Source organism: Camelina sativa, chromosome 15 (genome assembly GCF_000633955.1).
Source record: "Camelina sativa cultivar DH55 chromosome 15, Cs, whole genome shotgun sequence".
Lineage (NCBI taxonomy): Eukaryota > Viridiplantae > Streptophyta > Magnoliopsida > Brassicales > Brassicaceae > Camelina > Camelina sativa.
In genome coordinates this window covers 13,666,901-13,680,173 of record NC_025699.1, presented here as the reverse complement: position 1 = coordinate 13,680,173, position 13,273 = coordinate 13,666,901, and the positions used below count along the sequence as shown (strand labels likewise).

The 13,273-nt window shown below is 34.6% G+C and overlaps 1 protein-coding gene across 1 annotated transcript; it reads left to right on the top strand.

The window, feature by feature from the left end:
• LOC104748434 (non-specific lipid-transfer protein 3-like) lies at window positions 12,155-12,629 on the top strand. The gene is made up of 2 exons (XM_010470076.2): window positions 12,155-12,515; window positions 12,616-12,629. Exons 1-2 carry the CDS (start codon window positions 12,206-12,208, stop codon window positions 12,627-12,629), a joined length of 324 nt encoding a protein of 107 aa, XP_010468378.2. The 5' UTR covers window positions 12,155-12,205.

Below are 13,273 nucleotides of genomic sequence, written 5' to 3'. Positions count from 1 at the left end.
ATTTGCATTAAAAGACATCCACATATCAAAGTAATTATTCCCATGAATTCTTCTTGCCGTGAGGGGTGTTCGGAGCAAGCTTTATCGTCATCAAGCAATGGCAACAACCAAGACGTATTATTTGACTCCTTCCAGTCTTTGAAATTGAAGCCTTCAGAAAAGAAGGTGTCTCCAGCCATGAACTCCTTGCAAGGATACTATGGACTGAAACCAAAAAACATAAGAGCTTCTGAAGGTTTTGATATGGCTGTGTACAAGAAGAGTCTTCTCATCTCCAAGACGATGATCAGTGATGAAACAAAAGTATATTGCACTTCCACTTTTTTATAACTGTTTTGTAAATCAACCATTTATTTAAAAAAAAAAAATTATATATCAATATATCATTTGAAAATCTTTAGTCCGTTCGAAACCAATCTGATCTATCTCTCTAGATAAATGTGGTTGTTGAATCATCTCTATGTAACCAAACTCGACTTGATCTCTCTATGTAAATAAAATTGTTGAATTGTTTTAGTTTTTTTTTGTTTTTTTATAGCTAAAATGGAGTATGAAGATAGAGGGAGTCAATACCCTTCCTCAAATTTTTTACCACTAACTTAACAAATACTTTTAGAAATAAATAATATCAGACACTACAAATATGCAATTTAAATAACTGAAAAACAAAACCAAATTTTAAAATAAACATAACTAATATAAAATAAAAATGTAAAAGTACATAGTAAAACACAGAAGATGAAGAAAGCAAGAAAACCAAAATCACCATTTTTTCAAAACCAACAAACACCAAAAATCACCATTTTTTCAAAAAAAAAAAAACACCAAAAATATAGCAACCAATATATAAAGAGAAAATAACAAAACACATTAAAAGATATCCACCAAAAAAACACATATTACACCCTAATCAAACTCCCGGACCAAATGCTAGAGAATGACAAAATGAAAAATAATAATAAATTAATCACAACTAACAACTACAGGAAAACAACAATTTTCAGTACACAATGTTAACTTCTCATCATTATTATTGAAAAAAACATTAGAAAAACACAGAAGATGATCTCAAATTTTGAAAAGTAAACAGCACACTAATTATACTTACTGGAAAAACCTATTTTTTTAAAAAGTATCCAACAAACAATATAAGCACCCAAATCAAATACAAAAACAGACATAAAAATGAATTTACATAACCAAAAATTAATATACACAAAAACTCGAAATACACTTTCATCTAACTCTCGCGCGTAGCGCGGATCAATTGCTAGTATATATATATATATATCATAAAATTCGAAATTATAACATTGTTTACTTATTTTAATTTTAAGTTGCTAATTTTACAAGAAAAAATATTACTTTTAATATAAGAAAAAAATGATTGTGAAAATTATACAATTAATTACTGTTTCTTAAAAAATGTAAATACTCACCTTTACACAAAGAAAAATATTGTTGAAAAAAAAAACATAAAAAAATAGACTGTCTCATATTTTTTTCACCAATCAAATAATTTATTCAAAAGACTGCTATTGTAATATATAAGATAGGAGTATGTAAGATTAACATATGCATTTTTGTAACTACACAAATGTTAATAGAAAGAGACATATAATATATTATTTAATGAGTTCATAAAGACAATTTGTTGGTAATAGTAAAGACTAAAGAATATATTTTAACTGTAAAATATATTTGTGTGTACAAATACACTTTTAGTGGTGATGTAGATAGTAGATTTGTAAATAGATATACATTAGTGTATTACCGCAGAAAAAAAACAACTATTTTCTATAATTAAAAGTTTATCTCTTTTTTTTATATATTGTTTTTACTTCCGAAAATAACTAATTTGTTAATCTTTGAGTGTGTATCGTTATTTGCTTTTTGGAGTTGTTATTTAGGGACTGCTTGAAATTATTAGGATAACTTCCAAAACAATCTTAGTAATTATCCTAAAACCTAGAAAATATTTCCTAAAAACTTTTCCTAATTAGAATAGAAAATTCAACCTAAGAAAAAGGAAATACTTAATAAAAGGGAAATTGTTACATGCTAGTGTCTATCTAGGTTTGTTTGTTTTTCATGCATACCAAAGCCACGAAAATTATAAGTAAAGGCAAGGCATGGTTCAGTCTCAAATACCGCATGACCTATGTTTAATTTGAGGGCATGGTTCGGTCTCAAATACCGCATGGCCTATTAAGTGATTGCATGGTTCGGTCTTAAATACCGCATGCTAATGATCGGTTGTCAATTTATGTATTGTGCAGATGGCTAAGCTCAACAACCTCTCCTATGCTGCCCTTAATGTTTCTGGGGACAACTACTTGCAATGGGCTTTGGATACTAAGATCCATCTGAAATCAAAGGAATTATGCGAGTGCATTGAGGAAGACTTTGGATGTTCTGAAAAGCAAAAGTATAAGGCGATTATGCATATACGCCATCACCTTACTGAGAGTCTCAAGAACCAGTACCTCACTATTGAAGATCCTCTTGACCTTTGGACAGAGCTGAAAAGCAGATATGGACACCAAAAGACGGTGCTCCTACCAAAGGCTCAATTTGATTGGAAAAACCTAAGGATCCAGGATTTTTAAATCCGTGGATGAGTGTAACTCAGAGGTATTTAAGATAGTCTCGATTTTGAGGTTGTGTGGTACTGAGGTTACTGAGAAGGATCTACTAGAGAAGACATTCTCTACTTTTCCCACTAACAACATACTGCTTCAGCAACAGTATCGTGAAAAGGGGTTTAAGACCTATGCAGACCTAATCTCTTGTTTGCTGCTAGCTGAGCATAAGAATGAACTATTGATGATGAATAGTGCATTGAGACCTCCTGGTGCAACCCCATTTCCAGAAGCACACAAGGTTGACATGGCAAAGAAAAATCCCACAGAGCCTATAGAGCCTAAAGAACCCAAGGAAACTAAGAAGTCTAATTACGTCTATAGAGATAAGCACCATGGTCGTGGCCGTGGTGGAAGAGGACGTGGTGGTCGTGGACATTACCAAGGGAACCGTGGAACCCGATCCGACTTTGGTCGTGGTCGTGGTGGTAGAGGCCGCGGGTCTTTCAAACCGCAACACAAGGCCAAATCGGTTTGTCACCGATGATGTATGTCTAATCATTGGGCCAAGATGTGTAGGACGCCTAAGTTTCTCATTGACCTCTATCAAGAGAGTTTGAAGAAAAATCCAGAAGCTAACCTGGTTCATCTCGATGGTGAAGGAGATTTCGACCATGAGAATGATGACCAGATTGACTTTGAGACTTCTGATTGCCTAAAAGAAGATAACTAACTTTAAATGTTGCTTTGGTTTAATTTCTATGTTTTATGCTTTGCATTTTGATTGGATTATTTTATTGGATAATTATTTGGTTTAAGCTCAATGATTTGATTTCCTTCAATACATATTTGCTTGTTTTATTAAAGTTTAAAACAAAATTATTGTCCATTATAGAAATGGCTGAAGACAAGAGTGTACTTGTGGTGGATAGTGGATCCAGCCACACAATTTTGAAGGCCAAGAGATATTTTATTAATCTCATAATAAAAAATGCCAATGTTAGTATAATTGTGGGTATAGCAAGCCAAATAGAAGGCTACGGCCATGCTTATATTATTACCAAATGGCACACATCTTGAACTAAGTGATGCCTTGTATTCACCCAGGTCTAAGAGAAGTTTATTGAGCTTTAAGGACATTCGATTGAATGGTTACCATGTTGAAACAAAGGGTGAAGAAATAAAGAGTTCAATGACATAAGAAAGTCCTAGAGACTATACCTGCACTAGCCACTGGTCTTTACCATGCCAAGATTAATATGATAGAGGCTAACTTGGCAAATAATAAAATGTTCAATAAACAATTCACTCTATGGCATGACCGGCTTGGCCATCCGGGTTCTAACATGATGCGAAAGCTAATTATGAATTCAAATGGGCACACTCTTAAAGAGAGAAAAGTTATCCCTAAGAATCTCACGTGTGTAACATGTGCACAAGGGAAACTTATTATAAGGCCATCACCAGTCAAAGTAACTAAGGAGATTTTGAACTTTCTGGAAATGATACAAGGAGATATATGTAGACCAATACACCCACCTTGTGGGACGTTTAGATATTTTATGGTCCTTATTGATGCATCGACCAGATGGTCGCATGTTTGTTTGCTATCAACAAGGAACCTAGCATTTGCTAGGCTGTTGGCTCAAATTATAAGACTAAGAGCACATTTTCCAGATTTTCCACTTAAGACTATACGTCTAGACAATGCTGGTGAATTTACATCCCAAGCATTTAATGAATATTGTATGTCCATGGGGGTGAGTGTGGAACATCTTGTGGCACATGTCCATACACAGAACGGATTAGCAGAATTCTTCATTAAACGAATACAACTAATTGCTCGACCATTGCTAATGAGGTCAAAGCTTCCTGTGTCGGCTTGGGGACACGCAGTATCACATGCAGCAGAGCTTATACGCATCAGGCCATCTAGTGAACATAAATATTCACCATCCCAATTATTAACGGGTCAAGAGCCAGACATATCCCATCTCAAAACATTCGGGTGTGCCGTTTATGTACCTATTGCTCCACCACAGAGAACTAAGATGGGACCTCAAAGGAGGATGGGAATATATGTTGGATATGAGTCTCCCACCATTATTAAGTATCTTGAGCCAACCACAGGAGATTTATTTAAGGCCAGATACGCGGACTGTCAATTTACGGAATCCGAATTTCCTATGTTGGGTGGAGAGACAAGCAAGCTGGTTAAAGAACTATCATGGAATCAAACATCCTTAAATTGGCAAGATCCTCGAACTCTAGCATGTGATGCAGAGGTTCAAAAGATTATTCATTTGCAAAAGCCAGCTAATCAATTGCCAGATTCCTTTGCTAACCCAAAGAGAGTAACAAAATCGTACATACCAGCTTGTAATGCACCAATACGTATTGATGTTCAGAAGGAACACAATCAATTTGCTACATAGTCTAAGCCACATTTAAAACGAGGTAGACCATTAGGTTCCAAAGATAAGAACCCTCGGAAATCTAAGAAAGGTGTAAAACAAACCGAGGTTAAGGAAATTACAGACATGGCTGCGGCAAATCCTAAGGTACCGAATGAGGTTTGGGACGCTGAACCTCAAGGTCCTGAAGGTATTGATAATAATGAGATCTCAATCAATTATATCATGTCTGGAATACAATGGAACCGTAAGAATGTCGACATTGATGAAATATTTGCTTATAAGGTAGCACTTGAAATAAATGAGGATCAGGAACCCACATCTATATTAGAGTGCACTCAAAGTAAAGATTGGCTAAAGTGGAAAGAAGCCATTGACGTGGAGTTGAACTCTTTAAAGAAGAGGAATGTGTTTGGTCCGATCTTAAGGACACCATTCGATATAAAGCAAGTTGGACATTAGTGGGTCTTTGTAAGAAAGAGAAATGAGAATAATGAAATCGTGAGATATAAGGCACGGCTTGTAGCACAAGGATTCTCTCAAAGACCAGGAATAGATTATGAGGAGACTTACTCCCCTGTGATGGATGCAACGACTTTTAGATATTTGCTAAGTCTGGCTATAAGAGAAAAACTGGATTTTCGGTTAATGGATGTTTTAACCGCATATTTATATGGTCCACTGGATAATGAAATTTATATGAGATTACCAGAGGGTACTGAGCTCAAAGATAAGAATGGTTCTCGAGAACAATACTGCATAAGGCTGAACAAATCCCTTTATGGACTAAAGCAAAGTGGTCGAATGTGGTACAATAGACTAAGTGAGTACCTAACCAAGGAAGGCTATAAGAATGACCCAATCAGTCCATGTATTTTTATAAAAAGTTTGCAAACAAAGGGTTTGTAATCATAGCAGTGTATGTGGATGATTTAAACATCCTTGGACCTCTGGTGAAATCGCCCAAACAGTAGAATATCTAAAGAAAGAATTTGAAATGAAAGACCTAGGTAAAACTAAGTTCTGTTTGGGATTGCAGCTTGAGTACATTGATAATAGAATCCTTGTGCATTAAATGGCATATACAGAAAAGGTACTCAAGATGTTTAATATGGACCAGGCTCACCCATTGACCAGCCCAATGGTTGTGAGAAGCCTTGATTTGGATAAAGATCCATTCGGTCCAAAGAAGGACGATGAAGAAGTTCTCGGTCCTGAAGTGTCATACCTCAGTGCTATAGGAGCGTTAATGTTCTTGGCTAGCCACACTAGACCAGACATATGTTTTGCCGTGAACCTCCTAGCAAGATTTAGTTCTTGTCCGATCCAAAGGCACTGGAATGGTATTAAACATGTACTGTGTTACCTACAAGGAATGACAGATTTGGGTTTGTTTTATACTAACTATAACAAAGAAGGTTTAGTTGGTTTTGCTGATGCAGGTTACTTATCGGATCCACACAATTCAAGGTCTCAAACCGGCTATGTATTTACACACGGTGGTACAGCGATCTCATGGCGCTCTATGAAGCAAAGTATTGTGGCCACTTCATCTAATCATGCGGAGATCTTAGCAATTCATGAAGCCAGCCGTGAGTGTGTTTGGTTGAGGTCAATGACTCAATATATCAGGACAGATTGTGGCATGGTCGACGATAAGGAAGCAACTGTTATGTACGAAGATAATACGGCCTGCATCGCACAGCTCAAGGAAGGATACATCAAGGGAGATCGGACGAAGCACATCTTACCGAAGTTCTTCTTCACACCTGAACTACAAAAGGCCGGAGAAGTTCAAGTGGTACAAGTTCAATCATGCGACAACTCAACCGATCTCTTCACCAAATCATTGCCGACATCAACATTCAAGAAGCTCACACACCAGATTGGAATGCGGAGACTTAAGAACTTTTAGGGATGCTTAGAATAGGGGGAGCAATGCGTGCTGTACTCTTTTTCCTTCACCATGGTTTTGTCCCACTGGGTTTTCCTGGTAAGGTTTTAATGAGGCAGCACCCCCAAGCGTATTGCACTGATCCCTTAGCATCAACACGGTTATGTCATCCAAGGGGGAGTGTTGTAAAATACTTGGAGTGGATCTTCCATAACCGGTCCATACACGGTCCATACCTTGAAGCCCATCGATCAGGACCATAAGGCCCATCGGCCATAAGCTTTAGTCTAAGTCGGTTTAAGTGTATTGTGTTTCCTATTGTGATAAGGCTTAGTTCTTTACTATAAATATGTAACCTCTATTCGATTCTATCAATAAGAATAAGAGAATTACAACCTTCAAGTTCTCTAGTTTCACAATAATATGGTGCTTGTAAAACAGTTGGTAAACCTCTTAGTGGTCCCCTCCTCCCTCTCAACGACCACGAGTACTACTAGTTTTCTTTGTCATAAAATAAATTTCTTTGGCATATAGTGACCAACTATATATTAGATAATTAATACTTGTTTTCTTTGTTTGGAAAGATATAGTTGGGAGAGAGAGAGAAATGCTGCAGTGTGTAAGTTATTGCTTTATATATAGAGGAGCAAAAGAGTATTGGAGTCATCTTCCTCCTTATAATTTGCCTGAGTGTGTAAGTTACACAATCACAATCTCACTTTTTAGTTTCTTTTAATTTCTTCCGTTCTGTTTTGTATTTTTCTTGCTCACACGCTAGTACATATATATATTTGCAGAAGAAGCTCATTGAGCAAGAAGGGTGTGGTCAGTGCCGTACCTCATGTATATTGAAAAGGGCATTTGCCCAAAACCACATAATATAAAAAAATTCTAAGCCACATATATCTTTTTAAGTTAGTTTATGTATTTAGTTTGAAAATGCGTTTACGGCTTTTATTTTAAAAATCTATAATATTTTGTTTGTTATTAATTCTTTCTTATTTCATATTTCATAATTTTTTATTTGCATTATTAAAGTATTATATAATTTATTACATGTTTGAAAGGAAAATGAAAAACTACATAAAAGTTGAGAACTTGTATTAAAAATTTATGAGAAAAGATATTATTAATTAACTAACAAAATGCTAATGTGTAATAACATATAAAATAGATTATTAAATATCATACGATCTATTTTTTATTGTCACATTAGCATTTTGGTAGGGTGGTTGCAAATTTTCAACTTTCATGTGATTTTTCAATTTTACTTTCAAACATCTAATACATTATAAAACACATACATAAAAATATTTTACTTATGTTTTATTTATATTTTGCATATGTTTTACTTAGTTTTTGTTAATATCTATTCAATATTTCAAAGAACCAAAATATGACTAATTTGCTGCCATATATAAACAATCACACCTACAATTTATATTTATATAAAATTTAATGTAAACTATATTCAATGTATCAAGCAATTAGATAATTTTTATATATGTAAATGATTTTGTTATAGTCACAAAATAATATAAATATATAAACAATTAAAAATACATATCATCTATGATGGGTAACCATGTAGTATGAGCGAAAATCTCATAACACCCTTTCTATCAAAACAAATTCTCAAAACTCCCTCAATGGTAAAAGGACAATATTACCCTTAATGAAGATTGTTTTAGGTTAAATATAATTAAATAAGTAATTGTTCAACGAAAATCACAGTAGCTTAGTGGTTGTGAGCTCCATGCGCACGCACGCGCGCCCAGGGTTCGAATCCCACTATGTGCGGTACAACTGGTACAACTAGGGTGCAACTGGTACAACTAGGGGATATATGGTACAACTATGCGAGGTGCAACTGGTACAACTATGGTGCAACTGGTACAACTAGGGGATATATGGTACAACTATGCAAGGTGCAACTAGGAGATATATGGTACAACTATTCTTTAAAAATTGTTAGAGGGGTAGTTTCGTCCTTTCGTTAAAAAAGGGGTAGTGAGATTAAGTGGGGGTAATACAGAGATGAATTTCTGGTATAGGGACACTAGAGATGAATTCTCCATGTAGTATATCATTTTGTCATATGTCTCACTTGTCATTCGCCAACCACTTCCTGAGGGAACCGATGGCTTTCGATTCGACATCCGTATCATGAAGAATGAACAAGGACGGGGCTCTACCTATTTTATGATTCATGGGTTACTACCATGTTACAGACCTCTCTTTTGCGAGAGTACCGGTACCGGTACCGGGCATGTGGTCTTCGCAGACGAGCTCGTAACGACCTCCTTCTTTGAGGTGTGGTCTTCCTTCCTCCGTTACTACGAGATCAAGAGGGAAGAAGATTCTCCGGTTAGATGCTGGCATCGTCGATGCGACAAGTTCACCGACGTATTCGATGCGGCAGATTCACCGTCGCATGCTGATGTTGATGTGCAGTATTTCTTGGGAAATGGGAACCGTGAGTTTCATCGAGCTAAAATCTCATAACACCCTTTCTATCAAAACAAATTCTCAAAACTCCCTCAATGGTAAAAGGACAATATTACCCTTAATGAAGATTGTTTTAGGTTAAATATAATTAAATAAGTAATTGTTCAATGAAAAACACAGTAGCTTAGTGGTTGTGAGCTCCATGCGCACGCGCGCGCGCCCAGGGTTCGAATCCCACTATGCACGGTACAACTGGTACAACTAGGGTGCAACTGGTACAACTAGGAGATATATGGTACAACTATGCGAGGTGCAACTGGTACAACTATGGTGCAACTGGTACAACTAGGGGATATATGGTACAACTATGCAAGGTGCAACTAGGAGATATATGGTACAACTATTCTTTAAAAATTGTTAGAAGGGTAGTTTCGTCCTTTCATTAAAAAAAGGGGTAGTAAGATTAAGTGGGGGTAATGCAGAGATGAATTTCTGGTATAGGGACACTAGAAATGAATTCTCGAGTGTCCATATAAGTCCCGAAGAGCTTCTTGAGTAAAAGTTGGAACTATCTACACAATAATAAGTCTTTCTAATTGTTGTTTGGTCAATAAGTCTAGTTTTTTTGGAAAGATACGTTTGAATTCGTCTTATATAGTTTGGTTCTCTCATTTGGTTGTTGGTTATGTGTAAGGCTTTTTGAAAGCCTGTACTTATTATTATATATCAAGCTTTTCTTAGCAATTCCCTAATTTAATGATACTCTCTCTCTCGTACTTTAATTTGTGTCTCCATGTCATGAGCTAATTGAAAGCTGGTTTGATTTCGTTCTGGTTTCTTGTTTTGTCTTTTTCTTTTTTGCTTTTTAATTATATGCATACAACGGTATAGTCCACATTAGATATATTCTTACTTTCGATTCTCTTGTTTTGTTAGAAAAGATTATAGTAAGTGGCTCTCCAACCTTTACTTACCTCTCCTTTTCGTTTTATAACAACATTAATCAACCAAGGCAGTACACTAAAAAGAAATATCATAGTTCCCAACAAAAATTTTGACTCAACAAAACAATGTTTTTTTTTTGCTTTTTCGACTAACTCTCAAAAACGAAAATGTAGTTAGTAACTGTCTCCCCCAAACTTAAATAATACTGTCCCCAGTGTTATCAAGTAAGTGATTGGTGAAGAAAAATAAACAAAGACAAATAAATATTGAAAGTAACCAAAATTGGATTAACTCATCTGTGATGGTGGTGTCGAGTGACACCAATAGTGGTGTCGGTCGACATCCTCTGCGTCTGCAGAGTGTTCGCCCTGAAATCCCATAGTTAGTTGCTATTAATTGTGTCCCTCTCAATCCTTGGATGTTGGCACTGCTAAGAATCACTCAAACACAAGATTAAACGCAACATGATAGATAGAAATTCATAATTCAACAATAATTCAAAATGACTCAAAGCAAAAATAAAAATGACTCAAGATGGAAAAGAAAAACCTAAAGGTATTTGTGTGTTTTAGTACACCTAGAGGTATTTGTGTTTTTAGTACGTTTTTGGAAAGTAATAAGCAAATTAGTACATTTCCTATTCACAATTATACAAATAGTCTGTCTCTCACTGTAGCAACGTTAGACTTTAGTGTTTTTTTTTTTTTAATATCATACCCCCTCATGTTAATTACTCAAATACTTGATAATATAATTTTTTTTCTAAGTTTTTTTCAGATACAAAAAAACTATGTTTTTTCTTTATAATTTGATATGCATTTTGTTTAATGATTTTATTTGATAATATTTAATATTTTTTACAAATTTTATATCCGTACAACCTATTAATTGTATAGATATCTGTACAGATCTAAAAACCTAAAAAGTAAACAAATTACATACTTAATAATGCGTACAGATGTCTGTACATAACCATTGTATAAATCATTTTTGATATGAATATATATTTGATAATGTTAAATAATTTTTACAAATTTTGTATCCGTACAGCTAATAAGCTATACAGATGTCTGTACAGATTTGAAATCCTAAAAATTTAACAAATTACATACTTAATAATGTATACAGATGTCTGTACAGAACCATTGTATAAATCATTTTTCATATGAATATATATTTGATAATGTTAAATATATTTTTACAAATTTTGTATCCGTACAGCTTATTAATTGTACGGACATCTAAAAGCATATATCATTTTTGATATCAAAATTTAATATTTATTTGAAATTATTAAAACAAATACATGTCAAATTATAAAGAAAAAGACATAGAATTTTTTTTCTATTTTCAAAAAAATAAATAAATATTATTAATCAACAAATATTTAAGTTATTAGTGAGCAGGAGATGTGTAAAAAATATATATATATATATATATATATATATATTTTTATGTTTATTTCCTATGTCCCACTATTCTCTCTCACACACTCACACATCCATATCCCACTTCGCCACTTTTCTCTCTCACACACCCATACATCCATACCCCACCTTCTCCCTTTCTATTACACTGTAGCTATTAGACAAAAAACATATGTACTATTTCTCAAATTACAAATAGTAAATGTACTAAAAACCTTATTATTTTCTTAAAATGTACTAAAACTACAACACACCCAAAAGAATTATAGTAATACGAACTGCAATGTAAAATTTAGTAATGGCTACGTACATGCGTGCATGTTGGCTGTCGGTTAAGTCAAACAAACATAGCAGCTTTGTTCATACCAAAAGAAAAAAAATGCACTATATATCTGAACCAATTAGCATGCAAGGCTCAGAGAAAACAAACCTATCTGAACAGAATCAAAATAAACCTCAAAAGGATTCATCTCCAACCACATCTCTCAAGGAAACATGAAAACGGGAATGGTTTTAGTGTTGCTTACAGTTTTCATGGCTGTGATGTCTTCTACAAGGGTCTCTGCTCAGTTGAACTGCAAAAACCTGATCACGGGACTGGTTCCGTGTATTCGCTACCTGACTAATCCTACCTCTCTTGTTAATCCGTCCTGCTGTGCGTCGATGCGTAGAGTATCCCAAAATTCTCGTGACTGTTTTTGTCTATTCCTCAACAATGGCTTGAATCTCCCTATGAATTTTATCCAAACACGAATTCCTGGTCTGCCATTGGCTTGTGGAGTTTCCACTGGGTGTAACATTAAGGGTAAGAATTTCAAACATCAGTTTATATAGGAAGAAACAACAATCCTAGTACGTAGTCTTTATGTTATCTGATGCATGGATATCGCTAATATATGTTATAGGAACAGGAAATTGATTGAAATCTGTACCAGTAGGGTGAAATTGGAGTTGCAGAACCGGTTAGGAGGACGTCAAACCGAGCGCGTGTTCCAAACCGAAAGCATTTGAATTGATTTAATCGTTGTTCTGGTTTTATTGTGTATCATGAGTCTTTGTTTCAGCATGAGTCAATAACGTGGTCTTCCTTGTGTTAATTAAGGAGCCAGCTTTCAAATTTTCCCATTCATGATTTGTAGCAGTAACAACTCCATCTCTTTGATTTAAGAAAATAAAATAAAGACTATGGAACAAACAAAAATACCTATATTTATGAAACATGAGACCTAATGTGAGAGTTAGATAACTAGATAAGCTCTTGAAGTTAGAATAAGATGAACAAACTTTCAACCAAGAGAAACAGTAACTATCCACATAGGAACCTTGTATATATACATATTGTTCACGTATTAAAAAGCAAGAAGTTTGATAAGCTAGAGAATCAAATAATAAAATACAAAAAATAATAATTTGAGATATACCCCAATAGAGATTAGGAAGACGATACTTAGGTCAAAAAAAAAGACGATACTTAGCTTTACCTCTTTCTTCATGAAATGATCAAAACAACGTGGGTTTGAACAAAAAAAAAAAAAAAAAAAAAAAAAAAAAAAAAAAAAAAAA